The sequence below is a fragment of the Apostichopus japonicus genome, chromosome 12 (genome assembly GCF_037975245.1).
Source record: "Apostichopus japonicus isolate 1M-3 chromosome 12, ASM3797524v1, whole genome shotgun sequence".
In the NCBI taxonomy this organism is placed as follows: domain Eukaryota; kingdom Metazoa; phylum Echinodermata; class Holothuroidea; order Aspidochirotida; family Stichopodidae; genus Apostichopus; species Apostichopus japonicus.
Window position 1 is genome coordinate 13,881,790 of NC_092572.1, and position 24,101 is coordinate 13,905,890.

General features: G+C 37.2%; 1 protein-coding gene across 3 annotated transcripts in view; it reads left to right on the forward strand.

Moving 5' to 3' along the window:
* Window positions 1–24,101, forward strand: part of LOC139976777 (protein sel-1 homolog 3-like) — a 37,731-nt gene that overhangs the window by 2,268 nt on the left and 11,362 nt on the right. For 2 of the 3 annotated variants that reach the window (XM_071985528.1, XM_071985531.1), the window contains exons 2-13: window positions 4,429–5,116; window positions 10,715–10,841; window positions 11,764–11,888; window positions 12,742–12,857; window positions 13,545–13,739; window positions 14,790–14,928; window positions 16,179–16,384; window positions 17,179–17,316; window positions 18,585–18,702; window positions 19,363–19,424; window positions 20,282–20,401; window positions 22,738–22,881. In XM_071985528.1, the coding sequence (XP_071841629.1) occupies window positions 4,429–5,116; window positions 10,715–10,841; window positions 11,764–11,888; window positions 12,742–12,857; window positions 13,545–13,739; window positions 14,790–14,928; window positions 16,179–16,384; window positions 17,179–17,316; window positions 18,585–18,702; window positions 19,363–19,424; window positions 20,282–20,401; window positions 22,738–22,881 (2,178 nt within the window). The remainder of the gene's footprint in view (window positions 1–4,428; window positions 5,117–10,714; window positions 10,842–11,763; window positions 11,889–12,741; window positions 12,858–13,544; window positions 13,740–14,789; window positions 14,929–16,178; window positions 16,385–17,178; window positions 17,317–18,584; window positions 18,703–19,362; window positions 19,425–20,281; window positions 20,402–22,737; window positions 22,882–24,101) is intronic. The other variant, XM_071985529.1, reaches the window with a different exon arrangement.

A 24,101-nucleotide genomic window follows, 5' to 3' on the forward strand; every position in this document is an offset into this window, starting at 1 on the left:
ACATATTAAGTAGTGTTGTAGGGTCTGTAATCAAGAGATAAATTAACTGTAAGAATACATCCTAACATTCCAACAGCAGCCTCGTAAATACTTGATTCATATTTCTGCATATTGCTACATGTATCTTTAAAGAGGCCATGACACGAAAAATCCAACTCATCGAAAGTAACTTCCTCTGAATCTATGAGAAAATCTATGTTCAAAACTATCCTCAACACCTTGAAAACCTCAAGGACTAATTAGTAATTAACGTTTTAATATTCGCATCCGAAAATAGATATCTGAGAATGCGATTTCACAACAAGACAATGATGACGTCATGTTAGGAACACACGTGCAAAGCTCAGGCATGTATCGGATGCGCGACGATCATACCGTTCCATATACAGTACACGCACATTTACACTGAGAGAACAACCACTGTATTACGCTATATCGTTAGAAATTTCAAGTTTGTTTAACAACTGTTGTAAAATATCCGAGAGAAATGCCGGTCCGTTGTGTTGTTGGGGCTGCATAAATATCATTACCCATGCAATTAGCCTTCATCCATGGCTGAAGGACGAAAAAAAACACGGCGATTATGACCAAGTTAGTGCACAACACCAGCGCCGATTTCACTGGGCCTAGCCAGTATGCAGCTCCGAATGAAGCGAACACTTCACGGAAGCATACTACGATCCCTCCTTTTTGTTATGAAATAAAACAAATGGACTTTAACGGTTCGACATAAAAGAGTCATTCTTCTGTCAAGTAATCCACAAAAAACTACTCTGAAGACCAGAACGGGGAACAGGAAACCTCCAATGGGGCAAGTGGCGATCCTTAGGAGGTAGCGCGCCGAGCACTAGTAGTACTATAGTATTAGCGTTACTACACTGAAGTCGCAATAGACGAAGAGATTTTACTGTATCATCAAAATTAACACCCCCTTCATTGCTCTATTGTATACTAATAAGCTATGAGGTTAGCTTCAGAAGCGATGGGTTACATCTTCTTGTGAACAAATCTCAGTGCCCCAATTTATTTCTGGAATATGCTGGATCAGTTAATTATAGCAATAATTTCTTATTCCTATTCCAGGAAAACCATTTATTATGTTGTGGAGGGAGTGGGGGTAATGGGGATGGGTCAAAATAGGTAGGTAAAAAGATTTTATTCCAAAGGTTGTTTAATTAAATCTCAAAGCGATTTATTTTAAAGTCACAGAGCCAAAAATTCACACAACATAGTTCAAGTGTTAAATCATTGAACAAAATTTATTCAATATCAGTTCTAGACAGTCATTCTGGACAATCTGAACTAACATTAACAACAATCATTGTATTATATGACATAAAAGTAAAACTGTACTTTCCATAAACATTATCATTCTTAAATTACACTAATGTAATTTGTGACATCAAAGGAGGTTAAAAGAAAACAACTTACATGAATTTTTTTGCTTTAAGCCTACAAAGCAGTTGCATGTCCATCGCTATCAATCGTTGTTGTGACAAATTAATTAGAATAATCCAGAAGCAAATACAATACAGGGTTATTTAAACCAAGAAACACTGCACGACGCAACTCATATGCAAAAATGTTACCCACGCAGGACGACATGTACAACACTGATGGGCAATGTGAAACACAGCATCACACGCATTAAAACAATCGAAGACCATTAACAGGGTGTACTGCTGAGTTTTTGAAGAAAGACTACAAAACAAACCAACTGCTGCTGAAGAAACAGTCTAAACATTCAAGAGTTCTGCTGCCTCCATTGGTCTTTATGATGACTTTTCTGTCAAATATCATTGGTGATATGGATATTTTGGCTTCCAGATTAAAGGTACGAATCAACAAGGTAAATGCCCCTAAAAAGATCAATGCCCGTTCCCTTATGCACATATTATATGACATCACGGTCACACCAATACTTGTGTCTAAATGCTTCAAATCATGCCTTTTCTTTTATTGTTGATGTTGGGTCTGGAAAATAACCTTTTCATCCTGAATTAAAAGTCTTGAATTTCAATATATCAACACTGAGGGAACCCTGACGGATTGATAATCCAACACAATCGTAGTTTAGAAAGGCTTCCTATACAATGAGTTTTCTCCTGGCAACTTGAATCCAGTGTAATGACCATTGGCTGGAAAATCATGCATGCACCCGCCATATTGTTTTCAGTTTCGGCAATATGGTGACTGCATACTTTTCCAATGCAACATGTTCCATGCCTACCTTTCCAGAGTCACTTCAAGGGAAAAAGGATGAATTAATTCCACGTATTCATCATACTAAGACAGTTTTAAAGATTGGATGTGAATTGGATAAAGTTTCCTTTCTAGAAGGACTTCACAACATGTACATTATATACTGTATTAATTGTCAGTCTTAGACAAATAAGTTCTGTCTTGACTGCAATTCAGTGGCAAGGAAGGTTGTGATTGCTGTCATCTAGATGCTCTAGATGCTCTGTCATACTCTTCACCCATACCTCTCTGCCTTAAACCTGCTCCCTTTCCCCTCTCATATTCTTTTCTCATCCTCTGATACACTACAGTAGGAGCACACCCAAACTGAGGCATAAAACAGTTACCTGTTGTTGTATGCAGATACCTCTAGGTGCAAATTATGACTCAAATTACAGTACTTATTTAAGTCATTCTCCTCTTTCCTCATCTGACTGTCATAGATGGCACTTGTAACCAAAGCCAAATATGCTTGCTTTGTTCTTATCTCTAGTGTACTGCACCTATAGTATCAGACCAATAAATGACTGTACCTACACTCAAACTACATTACTAACTTTATATGTTCCCTTTATATCTCCCCCCCCCCCTCTTCCCCTCCTTCTTCCCCTCCTTCCTCCCCCAATTTCCTCTTTCCCTCTTGCAAGATTGTATCCCACCACTTTTTCCATATATTTCCACATCCTCATACCATCCTTGCATCGTCCCGTCATTTGTTAGACTCGGTTCTAGTGTTGCACACATTATCCTAGTCTAGTCTTTGAACTTCCCAATTGCTAACATATATATACCCGTGGACATAAAAAAAAAATAAAACTCCAAAAATCCTGCAATTTGTTCAGATTCACTGCAGATAATAAACTACACAGTGATGTGAAACTATACACTGTACAATAATCAATATAGACTCTCACCCCTATTGTAGTTGCTCATCACTCTGTAGTAGCTTCCACATCAGCTCTATGTACGTGTAAGCAAAGTATAGTTGATGCAATACCACCACCAACAGGTGTTATAACACTTTCAGGGTAAGTAGGAGCAGGTGTTTGCCAGTCAGAGGGAAGCTGGCCAGGCTGACTCAGTAAATAAATCAATGCAGTTGTGTAGTAAAACTCCATTAAATAGTAATGGACATATTTTTCAATATCAGGTTAGAAATTGTGTAGGTGAATCATTAACAGTATTATATATGAGAATGATGAACATATTAATGTCTGAGAGGATGTAAGATCTAAGTACTGTATGCTACATACTGTTCAACACTGTTTATGAAGCAACAGAAATACAATAGAGTTTGCAGACCAGCCTATTCATTGCTTAATTTAGTTTCTTGCAACCATGGCTGTGACTTAGTTTGCACTGACCTCTTTTTTTTCTTCTGTTTTTTCCTTTTTCCATGTTTTTTGTAATCTTGAGAGGGAAGCTTTCTTCCATTAGAGGTGCCTACTGTATAAGTAATACATGAGAACATGAGACAGGGTGTGGCGATCATTTGGGTCGGGTACTTTAACAGTTAAGACTCATGTTTATCAGAATAAATTTGCTACTGTACTATTACTTCCGTATTTGTCATGCAAATTAATTGCTGACTGGTTTATAAATTCCAAGAGTAAAATTTCTACAGTGAAAGTTGTACTGGTAAATTTTGGGACGATGATTGAGGAAGGGGGATTGCAGTTGGGAAGGTCCCAGGTGGCTGGAGAAATTACACAATTATGCCGACAGCCCTGCCTCAAATCTCTGTGGTTAAAGAGGAAATGAAGCATGCATCTACTTGAAATATTGGTTGTTGGATTCTGTTCATCACCGTTCATATTTAACTGTACTTCTACCATGCTATGGAGTTTGAACGTTCAACCTTCCTCTCGTTCAGTTGGGTCCCTTTGATTGAAGTGTATGCATACCATACCCATATTGACTGTTCAGATTTTAGATGTAGGCCTACAGTTCTGTGTATAGAGACCATATAGTACTATATATGTCATGGATCAGCAATATGCTACTTTATGAGTCTACATTGAAACAAGAAAAAAGTAAGGCATGCATGTCTCTATGAGTACTGTACATATCTAGAATACACTGACCTATCTTTTCTTTGCACATGTTCAACCCTAAAAAGTTGCAATGGAAGATTGCTTTCTCTATATAAACTTGATACAGTATATCAATTGTCAAATTATTTTCCAGGTGCAGGTGTTAGCTAGACCCAACTTACAAGATGAAGTGGAGGGTTCTGGCAATGAGGTACCAGTCACAGCACCACCACCACCAAAGAAGATGGAAGAAGTAGCAGAAGGGGGTGTGCAGACCACATCACTTCCACAAGAGGAAAAGGTCCCAGCACCAGCAGCAGCAGAAGAAGGAGACATCCTAGATGTAATCCGATCTGTATCCCTCCAGTACCCCCCTGGGTTATATGCTCCTCCTTTCTATGTTCCTTTATCCTATGCCTGTCTTCCAGGGGATGTTATAGTTCTAGAAGTCATAATTGACACAGATCTTGCCAAAAAGCTCAGAGTGTTCTCCAAGACTAAATACTGCCAAGTGGCAGATAGCAGGTTAACCTACGAACACCTGGACCTGCCAGAGATGGTGACGTACCGACCGGACGCACTGAACAGACACAGCGTGAACATTTACAACGCCGTTGTGTCCGTTTGGATTGTCAGCGAGATCGAATACCACTCGCAGAGGAACTTCAAGGAGATGAAGAAGTTTGCTCTCGTCAGCCAGGAATATCCGTTAGAGTTTAAACAACCCTTTGCGAGACCGAGACGCAAAGATTTACAGATCTCCAGGTCGTGTCTGAGCTGGGAGGCAGATATGCTGCTCTTCATTAGTGTGGACTCCTCCTTGCAATGTATTCCAGAGATGGGTAAGAAACTGTTAAATTGTCACAGTTCAAGAGGGTAACGTAGGGAAATCCCAATTCAGAGGAGAATGGAACAAGTGCTATGGCAGAGTGGATGAAAGGGGTAGAATTAGAAGCAATGAAACCTAGAATGTGGGAGGTCATGGGTTCAATCCTTTTGTGTTTGGATAAAGTATGATGAGATTTGTCATCCAGGAGAAATCCACAGTTCTCTAATCTGAAAAAAATCCTGTAAAATTGTTGAAATTCCAAAATCATCTAAGACATTAAATTGGATAGTCACTTGAAGCATAGTGTAAGTCATGATGCAGCTGCATAGCATCATGAAATAACGGCCTTCCAGGCTGATATTACATTACAGACCGCAGGGAAAAAGGTTGAAAATTATAAAACCAAAGACCTTCTTATCAATTGATGCTGATTTTGTCCCCACATAAATGGAATTTTGCAGCAAAGCTGTATTTGAAGTATCTGCCATTCGAAAACCTTTCCATTGAATTACTACGTCAGACATACTACATACTGTACTGTACCTGTGTGTACTGTGCAGCTATTATATACTCTATACTGTACCGTGTAAAGTAGGTTATACTCTAAACTGTACTGTGTAACAAAGCTATACCCTATACTGTACTAATGATTTTAAATGAAATATATCATATGTATGAAGATCTGAGGGAAAACTGTAACATCCACAGTTATGTACTGTTCATGTAGACATACACAAACACATAACTTGTGCTTAATGGTGAAACTCTGTACTAAACTTTAACACTAAAATTACTCAGGGGCATACACTCTGTACTAAACTTTAATACTAAAATTACTCAGGGGCATTATATGTTGCCTGTACAGCTACAGTACATCGCTTAATTATACAGTCCATAAAATGCAGACTCTGATATTTTCTGTATCTTTCCGATTTATAAACCAAGTGTCGTTTTCATAAATACGCTGTGTTGTCAGCAGCTGTGTGAAAGGAAAAGATTTGTTTTTGCGTGCACATGTTGTGTGTAACTTGATCTGTGTATAACTTTATTAAGGCTGGTACGACTTGACAGTGTGTATGCTAGTATACTCTACATATCGGTTCATAGCATACTGTGTGTATCAATTTCAATTTTGTTGAGTTCAGTGATCATATATCTATATATTTCCTTCAAGTTAAGTAGTTCACACTTGGCAAAAGGACTCAATGGGTTTGAAGTGCTGCAGTTAATACTGATCAGTCTGTATTTGAGTTACTTAATACAGTACTGAGTTACTAGATTGTAATATTTACAGAACAGGTATCTGTATTGGTTGAAAATTGGAAAATTCCAAATAATTACAACATATGTGAGAAATAATTTCTGGAAAGTTAGATCGGGGGTCCAGGGACACAATTATACTGTTGGACAGTCTATCCACTGTGGAGAAAGCTGAATGAATTATGTATCAGGCAAGCCATATAGTCACCATCCAGCCACATATACGTCCTTCAAGATTTCATGCTTTCCTTAAAGGAATTGTCTGGTGGAAGATTTTGATACATTGTACTCATAGTTCTTATTTTTCTCTTTCTAACCATGGATGTGAAACTTGTCCACATTTGTCATTTTCTTCTTGTAGAAATCTGCTTTTCTAATTCACCAGTTTCCCACCAAAAGCACTAATTGTCAAATGCATCAATTTGGTGAATGATGCAATGCAAGCAAATAGGCAAATTGAGCGACTTGGAAGTTAGCCCTCCCATTTCCTCAGCAAATACACTCTCGCATGTACACGCACAGGTGATTGCCTATTATATATTAAGTACACATTGCGAATGTACGTACGTCCTACCATGCCCAGTTGGTACGTACGTAGCATTGCACATAATACACTCTCACACTCAAATCACAGTTCATAAACCATTTATTTTTTAGATATGTAAAAAGGAAACCAACTAGAATGCTCTTGAATAAAATCAAATCTCAATGCTGAATATCTTATTATTCATCTTTAATCCACAGTACTTATTGCATGATATCTCCCAAAAAGAGCAGAGATATTTTCTGACAAGTATCTGTTTGGGATGGTAGTTGTTCACAAAGATCTCTTTCATATGAAAGCTATTACTTAAAGATGATCAGTTGTGTTCTGCACTGTTACATGTGTCTCATGTGTCCACATACAGTACCTAGCAATTTTGGAGACATTAATTAAGTTTGTTAACAAACTTAATTTGCATGTTGTGTTTGAAGCTGAGGACTTTAACACCTTCCACAGGAGCGTTACATGTTATCATGGTCCATTGTGTCACTGATCTGCAGTGGTTTCTTTGCCGTTTGCATATATCTTAAAAATTCAAATCTTGTTGTCAGGATTTCAGCTAATATTTGTTAACTGTTAATGATGACAGCTGCCTTTCAAAAGACTGATTGTGTTATTCAAAGTGATTTCAAACATTTATAGATGATGTACATAGTGGGATTGTAATCATCCATCAAATGCAAACTGATCATTAGTCTACTAGATACTGTACATGTACAGTATGTATGCAGTACTAATGAATTTAACATGGAGTGCTTATAATATAGACTGTGTACTGTTCTGTACAGCACATGTGTAACATAGACTATGCAATAGAGTGTACTAAGGTACATCAAGAGTGCATTACAGCAAACTATAGGTCCAGTAATTATCAAAACTGGATCTTCAGTTAGCCTGCCACAGACTTTGTGTGCAAGTTTATATTCAACTCAATTCTTTTTAAATATATTGTAAGAACAATGGTTTGAAACTGTTTAGAAAGTCAGAATATGCAATCTTATTAAAAACAAATTTTCAAATGTTTTGGATTGAAAGGATGTATTATGTACAATAGTGTGTAGTCTCCATGCAGGAGCAACTATAACAGTTGATGTTGTACAATAGTTATGGTACTTTAGACACAATGTCAAAAATGAAAAGCTGCAGCCCTTGCAGCAGAGCTTCTGCACTGCTCTGCTTAGGGATGAATCAAAATCAACAAAAAGGGATTATCTCCTCAGACCTGTAGTGCCCAATGTGTATTAAAACTAGACAGGACAAAGGTACCATGTATCCTGGCTGCAAGACTGCAGCAGCCCTCCCAGCAGCCAGTTAGGACAATTTCCGAATGATAAATAGCTCTCTAAACTGTCCTCCAATATTTATCATGCTTCAAAGCACTCATATTGACAGTATGGACAGTTCATAACCTTTATCTGATTCTAATGCTAATACCTCTCTATACTGTTCTCCATAATCATGCTTCAAAGCACTCGTATTGACAGTACAAACAGTTCCTAACCTTTATCTGATAGAAAAAACATGGTATTGATACTGCTCATATTGACACTATGAGTGCTCTGAAGCGGGACATTCCAATACAGTATACTGTAGATAAAATTATCCGAACTGGGTGCTCTCAGCAGCCTACCTGTACCTTTGACCTGGTACCTGCCATACTGTTGTACCAGCTCAAGAGATGTTAATTATAAATACTAACGATAAGCCACTGTACATTGTTACAACATTGCTTCATCCTGACATTTCTCTGACACATGTTTACTTGAGTTACCAGTTTATTACATTGGTTTAAATGGAACTTCTGTGTACGATCCATTAAGTGTATGGGATCATTGACAGGCGCGTATCCAGGATTTTCTAACCCGGGGGGCGCGAATTACTATCTAAGCGGAGCGCCACCATCGGTTGGCGCGGAGCGTACAAGAAAATTTCTGGTTTTGATAACCCCCCAGATCACCGGAAATGACACTTCTCGGGCTTGAAAATGACCAACCAAATGTACACTTTTGCCTGAGAACCAAGTATTTCTCAATTTTTTTCCATCCATAACCTTTTTGAAGATTGTCACCAGTCACACATCATGTTCGACCTCATTGCATGTCCTATGGATCATTGCTTTTGTAGGCGATTCTACGTCACGGCCCACAATATCCGAAAGCCCCACTTTTCAAGGTTTTAAGCCCATTATTTGTTGAGAATTTGAAAATTCACATTTCTCGTGAATAAAAATCACTTCAAAACATACCCATAATGTTGCACAAATTTCATCTATGGACATCCAATAGGGAAAAACCTCCTTCAACCCCTAATAGACAGGTACAAATTGCACGAGTAGAGGAAAGTATGATGAAGAATGTTGGTCAGGAAATTTTCGAAACTTCAGACACAGTTAATTTATTGGTGAACAAATATTAAAACCTCTTATAATGGCTATTATAAAACTTCGTTGAAGGAAATGAAAAATAGCAGATATTTCCGATATCAGGTAAATCGAAACCAAACACTACACACATAGGCGTAGGTCGCGTAGGAGGCGGGGCTGCAGCCCCCACCCCCGCCCCGCAACCCATTTTTTTCCCATTTTTTTCGGGCACCTACTGAGAGAAAAATAAATAGCAATGAATAGCTTAAAAATTATCTCCTTGGTAATTAAAATAAAGTTCTAAGATTGGCCTACATTACTACTGTAAAAGAGAGTTTGACATAAATGGATCTGTATGCTTTTTCTCCATCTACATAAGACATTTGGTTATTTACATTAGCATCCGGCGGTATACTGTGCTACTTTCACGGACCGTAAGGTACACGATGCCATGCAATGTAATGACCGATGCTTGCTTATATGATATTGGCAGCGATATGTTGAACGCGCGCAAAGCACGCGAAAAATTTTGGCTTTTTTTCGGGCAAGTCGTTACAGCCCCAAATCCATTTGGGCTACGCCTTCGACTACACACATAGACAGTTTTTGAGGCTGTTCATCGTGGAACAGGCATTTCAATGCTCACTGATATGATGTTATATCTGCTCTTTGCTTTACAAATTCGAACAGGCGTGTAGCGAGTAATTGCCAAGGGAGGGGCGAAGCCTGTACGCAAACTATCTAAGCGAAGCGCCACCATGAGTTGGCGCGAAGCGTACAAGAAAAAATTTGGCCGAAAATGCCTCCCAGATCGCTGGAAATGACACTTCCCAGGCCTTGTAAGTTGCACCTAAGCATTGTCTATTTTGAAATTACTAGCGATGTCATAAAGAAAATTTGCTCGGGGGGGGGGGGGCGGTCGCCCCCTTCCCGAAATGCGTCATGTTCCTGACGACCCCGTCGAGTTCAAGACCAGCCACAGTTGGTTCCATATAGCACAATTGTACAATTGTTTAAGGCGTCCATACACACACACGCGTTATGATAGACCATATATAGTATTTATATAGATACATTAGTGAGAGAGGGGAAAAAACGTCAAAAATGGAGTTGTTGGTGTAAGGGGTAGGGTGAGGCGCACACCCCCTCCGTAATCCTTGATCTGTCACTGGCTACCCTGTGTATATAATAGGGATCAGCGCTTTAACTATGACTGTTCCTCTTTCTCTTCCCGAAGTCTTGGCTATCTTCTACTCCCTCCCTTTCTCCTTTTTCTCTCTTTTTTATTCTTCTTTTCCCTTCCTTTCTCTCCTCCTTTTCTTTCCCCCCTTCCTTTTCCCTTTTTTCTTCTCTTTTTTTCTCTCCTCTTTTTCTTACCCGGGGGGCGCGCGGATAAGCACCTGATTGACTTTACCTCTGAGCATTCATTCCCTTTATTTTCTCAGATGGTTTCCAACTTGCTTACTTCCCGATACCGCTGTCTCTTACCAGAAGAGGAGTTTCACGTAGAGTAGGAGAGGTTCAGGACCCGTATCTACGTCGCTATTTCAGAAAGGAGAAAAATCACCCAAGGTCAGTTTTGGTGTGAATTAATTGGACCTAAATAATACGGATACAAATTGGATAAGAAGTCTCTTTGCTTGTAGTGGTGGTGGGTGGGTGGGGGACGGGGTGGTGGTCGGAGAGGGGAAAAGGCTGTGAAGGTTAATTTACTGTAGGCTCATTTACATAAATCCTCTTGAATTTTTCTCCTTTGTGGAGAGCGTTCTCCTTTTTGGAGAGCGTTGTGGTCAAGTGCTTAGGGCAGTGGACTTCGAGTCTTGGCCAGATTACGGTGTGCCCTTGGGCAAGGCACTTTATCTCCATTGCCTCTCTTCACCCAGGTGTATAAATGGGGACCTGTGAGATAAAACTGTCAGCTGGGCACTGTTTAGCTGCTGCCATGTGGAGGGATTGTCTCTATGTTTGACAGGTTATCGTTGACCAGGGTAATATTGTGATGCGCCTTGAGCACCGTTATCGCGATGGATATGTCTGCGCCTTATAAATCCTCAATATAATTAATATAAATCCTCAATATTATTTAATACCTTCTGAAAGGCAGCTGAGCACACAAACAGTTTATCATCTTCGGTTTGTACAGTAATATTGTATGGCGTACAGTAATATTACCCGAGGGATTTTAGTTTAAAGGTTTGTAATTGATTTACAAACTGTGAAACTCAAACCAGTTGTTTTGATTATATGGAATAGGTTTGACATGAAATGATTGAAACTGTGTAATTTAAGATGCTATTTGCTATTCCATTTCATCTAGGTCTACCCTTTTGCCTGACATACATGTCCTGTGGATCTTTGATGAATGACTCAATATGCAGTGCTGTATGTGTTGACCTCTGACCCCATTGCGCTATAGATCTTTCCTGCACTATTCATAAGTTTGTTTTTTCCTCATTTCATGAGTTTTTTGTTATTTTTGTCTTTGTTTTGGCAGATACACTATCACATTCTTGCTCTTCATTAAAAACTACTGTAAGGGGCCGCTGTGTAGTATTTATCATCGAAAGGAATTTCATACCAATGCTTACATAACTCCACTCATCTTTATGACCAGTGAGGGTGAGTACATGTACACTGTTGTATACCATGGATAGTGTATTCCATCAATTGTGTTTTTATTTGTTGCATGCAACCCCCTTCTCTTCCCTTCCCCCTCCCTTCCCCCTCCCTTCCCCCTCCCGACACCCACCCACCCCCCCCCCCTTTTGTCACCTACGTCTATTCCAAAAGGAACAGTTTTATGGAGAAATTTCAGTACCAGAGGTATTCTTTCTTTTGCTTCAAAACTCAAAACATGACATTTGCAATACTGCTGGACATGCTTCCACTGTGAATGAACATGTGTTTTTAAGTTTTATATTCCAACTACCATGCAGCATGTTTGGCAGCCTTGGAATAATCCTGCTGGTAAAAGAGTATAAATGACTTTTGATGAACTTTTATGAAATTATCTGGACAAATGTCATCATCATGGCAACAAAGTGAACTGCATGACAGTGAGTCTGTCTGTCTTATAAGTTACAAATCTTTCTTTAAAACTATACCAGAAGAATAATTCATGGAGGAACTCACAGAGTCTATCCAATAAAATCTCACTTAAGCTTTAATGCACTCCTCTACCTATAGTTAGGAATACTGAAGATGTCCGAATGACATTTTCAATTGGCCATATGTCAATATACACCTACTAGTTAGTTTGATGGTAAAACGTGTTTGCTTGCTTTACAAACAGTACCAACAGGCTGCTGTAAAATATGTCGTAAAAAGGCTTAAAGTTTTGAGGATTTTGTAAGTTTACCCAATTCGATCAGACTGTTAATCAAGGTTAAGTATTTAAAAGGTCATGTGCATCATCTGTGTTTGCATAATGAATGCAAGACTTAACTGATTTAACATTTTGTCGTTTTCACAGGCAAGATACACTTCCAGGTAACACAAGAAGATGGGAAGTACCGAAGCATGTTGAATCATTTTATCCTTCCAAAGTACGAATGGTTTAGGATGACAGTAACAATGAATGGAGTCCATGTGAGTAGAGATACAGTACATGTAAAAAAAAAAACTAAAAAAAAACTCTTTTCTTGGTCTTGAAGATTCTTAAATTTTGAAATTTTAGCTGGAAAACATGAGAAAAATTCCTCCCTTGGAATACTTTTTTCAATACAGGGCAATTTTTTTTTAAATGACCAAATTTCTGTTTCGGAATACCAAAATCAGTTTTGGATGTTGACCAACCGACAACTAGTTGTTTTACATCAAATTGTGACTGCCGAAAGAAGAAATAAAAAAGATAAAATAAGTATCACCCTCCATCACTTTGGATACTGAACGACACACAGGTATTTGTACAGTAGGCCTACCTATGATCCACCCGCAGGGGAAGTTTACTGACCCAAACAGAGCTGGTGTTCTATTCACCAAACCAACACATCTCTCCTACTGTGTACATATTGATGGTTCCTTGTTATTTTGCTAGTACATGTTGCACAACTAAATGGTAAGACCTGGTAGTCTGAGGGAAAACCAGAATAATCCCTTAAAACTTTGCCCTGTATGGAGAGTGGCTAGCTGTTAAATATCTCTTAATATTTGAAAGTTTTTTTTTTTTAAATTTTATATTCTAGCATATTTGGGGACCAATTACCGGTGCCTTTTAAAGCCTCCTTCAAAAGAGAAGGTCTCAATAACAATCCTCTTCTCTTTTGCCTCTTTCAGTGGAGCCTTACCTTAAACTACAAGAACTTTACGAGAACCCACATGGCTGGTGATCGGGCACCCTTTCCTGACCCGGTCCACTACTCCGATAATGAGGGCCTGGCATATCTCGGAGGCAGCAATGTAGTACCCGCATTTCCTGGTTTCATTGCAGATTCAAGATTGTGGAGGGGTTTATCCCAGAATCCCAAGAAGGTAACATTTTTTGTTGATAATTGACGTAAAAGTTTGAAAGATGCGATTGATGATGGGGCAGTTGGATACTAGAAGTTATAACATAGAAGTTTTGGAAGATCTTAAAACAGTAGAGCAGAACTATCGTGGCACTCCTTATTCCCTTAAAATGGCAGCATCTCTTAACCTTTTCCCCGTTCCTTGCATACCTTGGAAATTGAAAAAGCCCCTATGCTGAATCTCCAGGAGGCTAACACACTTTGGTGCAATGATATGCCCTGGGCCAGAGACTGCACAAAGAAAAGGCCCACATCAGTACCCTGATTTTAACATATATAACACATTAAGAAAACATGAAGACTACAGCTTGAACAATAATAATCTGTAAATACTATGAGTATTAGGTGTGGCGTGTCGCAGGGGATCCCCTCCCCAAACCCCCACCCCCACAGCTAAAACTGGTGAACAACATGTATCACAATGCAAAGACCTGTACGAACATCTGCCTTGAATGTCATCCATGATAATATCATAACATATTCAGCGATTATTAATTAGCAATATTATAATGAAACTAAATACAAATTTCATGCCATTTTAATTGTTTGTTTATTAGTGCTGTTCATATATTATTGTTCCATGGGATTTCCTATGTAAAAGGATGTGTAAAACCCTTGGTGGACAAATTCAGTCACTTGTTTTGTTGGTCCATTGCATTTCTATTCCTTTCTTAATATGTATTTTTTTTATTGTTTTTATTAATGCAATTGAAAGCTGATTTAACTTCAGACCTTTAATGGTGAATTGGATGGTAAAATTAGATATGCAACACCTTTATGTAAATTAGACTTATCCCATTTTTAGAATGTTTTCTTTGCTGAAAGAACTTTTGGCACTTATTTGAGCAAACTATCCACTCCCTTCATATAAAATGATCCATTACATTGCAGTTACAAATAACTCTGATAGTATAATAATAACACTTTGCCTGTCCCTAGATATACTGCATGCCTTTTTTTCCACCTGCTCAAATGTGTCTGTTTTCTTTCTCTTTGATTCAACAATAAATAGATAGAGCATCCCAATAGTACTCATCCTGTGAGGTGGCTGGAACTTGAACAGCATCACCAAGCTTGCGATAGTCTCCACACTCGCCTGTTCTGGGCCTTCCAGTCGTATTCAGTTGTCATTAAGAGTTATCAGAGAAGAGGTTAGTCTGGCTTTACAACTTTGGGTTTTTTCTGAGTCCATGTGTAATTAATGTGATGAGCTTTAGAAATGAAAAGGATTTATATATAAACAGTAAGGAATTTCCTTGTGTAAATTTGTAAGATGGTTGAATTGAGTTAAGTTCATGCAAACAAGTTTGCGGGTCAATAAAAAGTTCACTAAGGGTCATGTGGGGATGTTCTGTAATACTTGCAGTTTTGACTAGGAAGTTTGAGCAAACCAATCCAGCATTGCATTATAAATTATAATATTATCATCATTTGTATTATATATTACATGGAATAAGATTGAAATTATTGCTGCAACTAAAAAAACTTTTCCAACAATTGGTCACCAAATGAATCTCAGTGAATCATCAAACATGATACAGCAATACAGGTATAAAAATTTAAAAAAAAAAGGTTGAAAGTACTCAAATTTTTAGCCTTTACCTCCTTCCATCTTAAACATGTCCCCTTGCCTTTCAAAGAAACATAGTTTTGATTTTTTTCTATGAACGAAATACAACCCTATGACTGGCATGTATATGTTTGGACATTCACAATTTTATAAGTGTAGTATAACATATATGATATTAGTAGAGGCTTAATAGAGAAAGTGAAATATTAAAACTGCAGAGAGCCAAACTGCTCACTACAAATAATCAATGCCACATATACATATGCCTACCCATATGCATACCAGACTCTTTGTTTATATGTTTGTTTACCTCAGTAAAAATGATGATATTTTGCTATACACTGTAACCTATAGGTAGAAGTGATTTAATTCAAAAAGGTTTTAGCGAAGATTTTTCAACTTAAAGGCATTGAAGACTCGCCCCAAACTGCGTGCCTCGCTGTGAAAAAGTTAACTTTCCGTTGCTTGCAGGTTTTCTGCTTGTCGCTGCAAAATGCAGACAGTAATGAAATGTGATACCTTGTTATCTTTTATCTAGACCTGAGATGTCCATCGCTGATATCTACACTGTGTTGTGGGTATTGACCGTAGCTGTATGTATTGACTGTACACTAGTGTCTAATTACCGAAGGTAGCAAGCTGTGTGTGTATTTTCTGGGATCGATGGTGGTGTCTAACACTTCAGTAACACCTCATTCGAAACTAGGTCAGATTACCGGCATGAGATGTTTCTTTGTGCGCGAGTCTTCACACCCTTTAAACCAGCAAATATCATGTCACCAATCATGCATTCACTTCAGCTTAACATCTTCTTTTTTTTCCTTCAAATAGTAACCTGTCCATCTTTTGAAGTGTACATCCGCAGCTTTAACGAACTTCAAAAATTTTGCCTTGCAAGAACGAAAGTCTCCGTTCCTAAGCAGCTTAAGTTTGTCTATGGGGCTTTGAGGAAGGTTGTAACAGTGACTCATAACTTTGACATCGAGGCAAAAGGTCTCCTTGGTTCCATGCTTATGGCAGAGGCAGAAAAGACATTGGTTTGTAACAGTGTGATATATTTTAGTTCAGTGTTTTAACCTAAGCCAGACATTCTCGAGTTAAAAGCTCGTAGGAAAAAGTTACGCTATTTGAGAATTGCAATCTGATATTCTCAAAGGCCTTGGAATTAACTGTGATTAACTGTGAGAGCGTGGTGGCCAATTGGCTAAAGGCATTGGACTCGTGATCCAAGGATTGCTGGTTCGATTCTTGCCTAGTTCATTACGTTGTGTCCTTGGGCAAGATGCTTTATTTCACTTGCCTCTCTCCACCTAGGGGTTAAATGAGTACCTGTGAGGTAACTTGTCATAGGGCACAGTATATAACTGCTTCTAACTGGAGGGATTGTCTCTGGGACAGGTTATCATTGGCCAGGGGTAATACAATGTCTGTAAAGCGCTTTGAGACCTATCGCTGGTATAAAGAGCTATATAAAAAGCAAATATTAAATATTATTAAGGAAGCTGACAGTCCCAAAGACCAATAATTCTCCTATGTGTAACCTATGTTAACAGTAATGTAAACAGTAATTAATAGCCATGGAATAACACCAGTGCCTCATTGCAAAATCCTTCACAAAATGTATAATTGCACATACATTTTTACCATTTTCGTACAGAGGATTTGTAGCATTTTATAAGAGACAGAATTGAGAGCCTTACAAACTACTACACAAAATTTGAACACTCAATGATTTGCCCTGGTAGCAACCTAAGACAATCTTCATATTTTGGTTCATATTTTAGTTTGATATTAGGGAAAATTGTGATCACATTGTCTCTTTCATTCTTAGAAAATGAATGGCCTTGACAAATATGATGATCTATTGAACCTCTTGAAGCAAGCAAGTTGCTTTGATCATAACGAGGCTGCTGCCATGTTGGGCGCCATGTACTCTGCAGGACTCAGGAAACGAAAGGACACAAGGAAGGTGAGAAACCCAAACCAAGGTGGTTCACTGGTCAATTAATTCATAAAAGGCCTTATCCTAGTGACCAGGGCTCCAAGGTTAGGTTTCTTCATGGAGAAGCCTTTTTTTTTTGGTAATCCTTCAATTAACAAATTAAAGGTAGCCATACTTTCACCAGGCTGTCCATTGAGTAATATGACCACACTATTATTATAAACAAAGAACTTTTCACGTAGGGTAGGTAACAAGCATCAGCAATGACTACGAAGGAAATGGGTTATGTACAATCAATCTGTAAACTTGCCAGCCAAGGACTCCAGTGCTTGAAGAATATTCCAGTATGAGATTGGACACAAGCATTATAATACATCACCTTAAGCAAGCATCTGACATTGCTCTAAAAATGATTGAAATTAAGTGGAATGTTCTGCATTTTGCATTCATAAATATAAAATTTGAACCAAATAATTAATGTGTTTAGTGCGTGATTACCGAAAGCATTGCATACAATACAATAACTTTTGCCAAATTACATAGCATTATGTATGTACATCATACACTTCCCTCATGCGTCAAACTTGAGGAGGATTAAAAGCCTTGGATTGTTTGTAACAAATTTTATATTCTCAAAATATTTTTCTAATGTGGTAAAATTTCCTGTCAACACTGCGTACTGCTGTTTGCAGTGCCATACCAATCCCGATTTTGTCTTTTCCTAGCACTCTTTAACTATTTCTCAGAGTGCTAGACAATTTTCAAGCACTGCTATTGACACAATGGGGGGTAGATGACTCTTCTCAAATATTTTGATGATGATGGTGATGATATTTGTTGATAAGTTGTGTAAAAAAAATTGAATAATTGTGCAGTTAACATTTCAAAGTGGTTAATATTGGATAAAGAATAATGTATGATACTGTTCTACTACACTAAAGGAAAATTTGAAGGCTTCAAAAAGGGGGCCCCGTTAATGTAATTAGACACTCACCCCAGCTTCAATACCAGTGTGTATAGATTTTAATGTTTGTTCATTGAGGGATGTATCACTAAGGGACCGTGGAGAAGTGTCAGCTGATCTTGGTAACTACAATTAACCATTATGTTATGAATGTTTTGGTGTCATGGTGGAATGTTTCATTTGATTGTTAGTAAAATTTTTAAACAAACCAAACAATGTAACTTTGCTCTTGGACCAAGCTATATAATGGTCATGTACTTGTTGTATTACCTTTGGAGGAGTTATGGGTGATACATTCATGTTATGGTTATTATGTTCCATATTTAACCAGGGAATGATGTACACGCTTATGGCTGCACAGGAAGGTAACATCATGGCACAGTGCTCTCTAGGTTTTATGCATCTCTATGGTACTGGTGGATTGGACCAAGACTTTGACTACGCTTATTGTAAGTAGATACCTCATACCCGACATGGGTTGAAAAGGAGAATGGGGGCAGCAGTGTGGAGCAGGGGGGGGGAACGGGTGTTCTGGCCGAGTGGATAAAGGCAGTGGCATTTGAAACAATGAGGCTTAACAGCCGGGTAATAGTAAGGAAGGTTTTCATCCAATAGCAATCTATGGTTTTATCCCATTTGAAATGACTTTCTAAATTGAAAAGATTCCAAATTTGAGTTAAAAATGTTGAATCGGATGCCACCCAACATGTCAGTTGTAATCCATAAGCCCTTGCGGGTTTCTCCCACATTAAGCGTCGTAAAAATAACTGCTGATTATTATTATCATTATTAAAGGAGTGACTGTACTACCTTTACTGTATGGTATGTAGTAGCATATATACAAGTGGAAAAATCCAGATTGCTTTTTTATCTGAAAGAATGCTTCCAAGGTCAGGTGACATGAAGCTATGAATATATTTGTATATATTTGGAAACCAGATTAGTGACAAACCCACTTTATATATGCCAAACACTATATGATTTCATGATCTCCCACCATCCAGTCTGTCATAGTACTAAGTTAATACTACAGTTCTCTCTGAATCTGTGGTATACAGGGTTGCATCCTCCACTGTTAGTAAGGTCCTTTACATGTTTTCTCTTTACAGTTTATTTGATTGAAGTTGCAGCCCAAGCTGTAAAATCAAAAGAAAAGCATGGCGCTGGATCGGTAAGCAAGTTTGTATATTACACCAAAGGCCACTCAGGAATGACTATAATGCATATAATAATTTACAGTAATTATGTGTCTTAATGGGCAGGATCATGTTGAAACATTTAAATGACTTTTCGTTGAAATGCATTTCTCCTTCTCTGCCCCCAACTCCAACCCATTCCCTTACCCTCTCCCTGTTTCCCATAAAACAGAGGTAAAGTTGAATCTACTGCCAAACTACTGTAATAAACTGTTTTGAAAAAAAAAAAAAAAATGAAGAAAGACTAGCTGCAATAGTAAAAGCTAGTCAGTGCTTTACCTAAAGTAATTTATGTATGAAAGGAACGGGTGAATACAGTAGACTTGTGAATAAACAAAGATATAGCAACTGTTTTGCCTGTCATCACAGTTTACATATCTCCATAGACCAGTGTGATAGTTATCAATCGTGTTTGTAATGGAACACCTGAAGGCAGTCAACAAGTAGGTACAATATCTACGTCTAAAGTTACATCATTCTGTAAATTAATGGCTTCTTGGATGGCAGGGTTAATTGCTTGTTAGTACCTAACATAAATCTCAAGTGACTTGAAATAAAGTAGAAAATCCTGATAATGCTACACATGGTTCGCTTGACTGACTAGCTAGCATGCAGGATTGGTTATGTTGATTACATTTACCATATCAATGACTTGGAAAAACTGACATCGTATTAACACTCTTACTATTTGTGATGGTAAGACATAGAGAAGGTTGAGCATCCCTCTGACAAAATTGGTCGATATAATTAAATTTGTCAATTTTGGAATGAATCAGAAAACACTTTCATCTGTCTGACATTCTCACTCTTCATGCATTCTGTGATCGTCCAGGTAACCACAGAGATGGTCCGCTTGACCGATACAGCTCAGTTGCAGTATCACTCAGGAGAGAAAGGCGATTACTTTCAATGGATGAAGTTCCAAGCTTCCAAAGGAATGACTGATGCCCAGGTATGAACTCATAATTCTTTGAATTTAACATTATTATGTCCACTGCTATGAATCGATGACTCATATTTTTATGGAATAGGTCGATCTCATGGGTTAAATGTCCCTTTAATTCATCAATATTAAAGGTCAACTCTTATCGAGAATGTCTGTTGAGGTTTTGCTTTAGACAACAGGATAAATATTTATTCTTTATTAGTACAATCATATGTTCATTAAAATGACTATATTGCTTTTTGTAGGTGAGTTCTGGTAGTAGTTGAGAGGAAGGGAAAGGAATACGGGTGTGTTGTTTTGATATGATATGGAATAATATAATGGCTAAAATAGGACATGATAGCAAGCTTAAGAAAAGACACTTCCTTCAGTTCTGAACCAAATAAATTTAAAACCAATAATAATTTATTCAGTGAATTTTTTGGGGGTAATTTGGCATAAACAGATATCTTCTGACAACATTTCAGTTTAATACGAAAGTTGAAAACTTTAAAAGAGTGCTTTTGGTTCTCATGGCATGATATAACAGCTATTTCATGCTTTCTGTATAAATAAGATCATACTAGAAAAGAAATGTGCACTAATGCTAGAGTCAGGGAAGAGTTCAACCAAAAAATGTTTTAAAGTTATTCATAATAATTTGAAAAGGAAAGAAAATGTAAATCATATATCAGTGACATCATTCATCATACTGTTAAAACAAAACATTTTGTGAAATCGATGAGATTTGTGCAATATTAAAATATATATAATTTATACGTAGAGTAATTTTCAGCAGCGAAATCATCAATGTTTTCTATCACAGTCAGATCAAGTTTTGTTTTCTCTCTCTAATTGGGCAAAATATTCCTTATCATGTTTAATACCTCTCAGTGTAACGGTGGATACTTGTCTAGAGGTTCAAAGTGACCATTTCAAAGCTACATTTAAGTATCTGTTTGGGTTAAAAAATAAATAATGACACATAAGATATTGTAATTTGCAAATTACTTACAAAACGAACCTCTTGATATGATATAAATAAAATTGCTATATATGTTTTGATACCTTCATGTTCAGATTCATGATTGTTTTTTCTTCTTTTTTAGTCTTTTTCTGTCTATTTTCTTTTTCTTTATTTAAGATTTTTTACATTTGTTTTGCTACATCTTAGTTTTACTCTATCTGGTGTAAGATCCTTTTGCTGCATGTTTTCTTTGTGATATTTCCAACTGTCATGATATCTTTTTTCATTTTGACAATTATTATTATTATGGATTGTTTAAAAAAAAAAAAAAAAAAAAAAAAATCCGAATTAACTGCAATAACTTCTTCTTTTAAAACATGTTTCACACTCATTTTCCTGTTTTTGCATTTTCTGTGCCATCTTCAAACAACAAATGAGACTGCATCTTTCACCTCCAACTGCCATCCCAACCTCAGTTTCTCCAACCTGTGGGGTGGGGATGGGGGAGGAGGGGTCATGGTCATTCGGATAAACATACAGTACATACTACACATCGGACATCTGTATTTCATTGGTCTGAATATGTTGGTATTTTTTTATTTTGTCTAGAGGACAAAAAGGTTTTCTTCAACTGTGAAGAAGATAAGGGACAGAGGTGGGGTGAACAGTGCACCCTTTTGATGTACTAAGATTGTCAGTCAATATAATTTTGAAACTGAAGAGGATGAAATCACTTGTTTTAAATGCAGCTGTTTTAATTTTGTGTGTTTGGTCAATCATTTTTCCAGTCATACTAAGTATTTATTAAAATAAGATTTCAAAATGATCAAAGTAAGAATACCCTGCTAGGTTTTTTCCCCTTCAAGTGAAAGTTTGATATATAGTCATTAATGAAGTTGATTTGATTGTCAACATTTCACAGACCATGCAGGTTTTCACTTATATATCAGATACATGCAAAGGAAAAGCAAGTTTGAAACCTTCCGTAAATTAATTATTTTTGAAATGAGACTTGACAATTCAAGGTACAGTAATAGTTAAACTCATTATGAAATTATTATATTAACTATAACTTCCAAAACTTTATCAAAATCAACTCAAACAGCTGCAGTGAATCTATATAGGGAGAGAATCAAGACACTTTAAACGAATCTGTTTAATATCACTAATATTGCAAAAGAGTTAATATAAGGTTTCATCACCAAAATTTCAAGCATTTTTCTCTCATTTGATTTTGTTTTCATTTTTCCTGAACATGTATTAAACTAAATCATGTAAAAAATTTGGATATTTTTTTCAATATCCCTTTTGTTCTGTTTTTTAAAAATTGCCTCTCTTTTTTTTGCTATTCTTCTTCTTCTTCGTCTTCTATTAATCATCTCCTGGTGTCATGTAGATGAACATTGCTCGCATGCTCTTCTGGGGTCAGATGGGGGTCAATAGGGACATTGAAGCAGCCGTGGAGCTTTACAGGCTCAACGCTGAGCAAAACCCAATGAACCCCGTAGCCCAGTATGACTACGGTGTTATTCTTATGCGGGTTAGTATTATTTTCAGGTGCTCATCTACACACGGGGAAGTGTCCTGCAACCCTTCTTACAAGACTTTATTTTGGAAAACAAAGACACAACCCACTTCATATAATGATGTGGTCCTGAGTATTTAAAACATGGAAAAATGTCTGATTCAGCCTTTTTTTTGATTCAGAAATGAGCATTCCAATAAGACAAAAGTTAATGTGTTTATTGAGATGTATATATATAATACTGATATGGTGTCTATCTGAAATATTATGGTTTAGAGCTAAAAAAATCATCTCACCTCATAGACATGGACAATTTCTGATGGTTTACCATTTGACCTTGTTTAGTATTTGTCAAAAAGAAATTTAATGAATTCTGAAATTTCTGTTCAATTGTGAAAATTTGTAATTTCTTGTATCTAGCAATTAATGAGTGATTGCAAACTGATGATGGCAGTCATCAAAAGGATGATATCAGCCACCATAAATTATTTCAAAAGTAAGTTGGCCTTAGAAAATAATGTCATTGTAAGAAGATGCAGGCACTTCTGGGATTGTGTTTTCTTTCTTTCGGTTTCTTTTTATTCATACTTTTTTTTTAAAAATTTTTCTTTTAAAAGAGCCATTTCATGATTTCACTCCAGGTTGTGTGTCTTAATTGTAGTCCCAGTTCAAGTCAAAACAATAAAACAGAATGGATGCATCTTATTATGTGGATGGAAACAAAATCAGAAGAATTTTCTCCGCTAAAAGGCGTTATTTCCACTGAGTGATTAACGGTTAATAGTTCTAGTCTTAACTATCATTCCTTCAAGGATGAAAAGTGTCTATCAAATTTCTTACTCTTCCATTTCATGAATTAATAGATAAATATTGTCATCACTGTAAACTCATTGACATGGGTAATTTTCTCTTGTCTCCTACAATTTATATTTTCACATTTTGGAGGTGGAATCATGAAATGGGTTTTATATTCAGTTTGACATATTCAATCAGTTGCTGGCCATATACTTCAGTTTCTTGACATCATAAAGTGAACAGATTTGAGATCCAAAATGAAAAGTTGATGCCTTTAATTGATTCCATACATGATACATTGCTGTTTGCAAAATCTAGATTAGGCTTATTCTTCCCCGTGCCTGTTTGCATCATCCTGAATCTGCTATCCTCTCGCAGTATCCTTCTGTTCATTTTCCTTCATTTCCTGGAGCCAATATTTTGTCATGATGATTGCATAA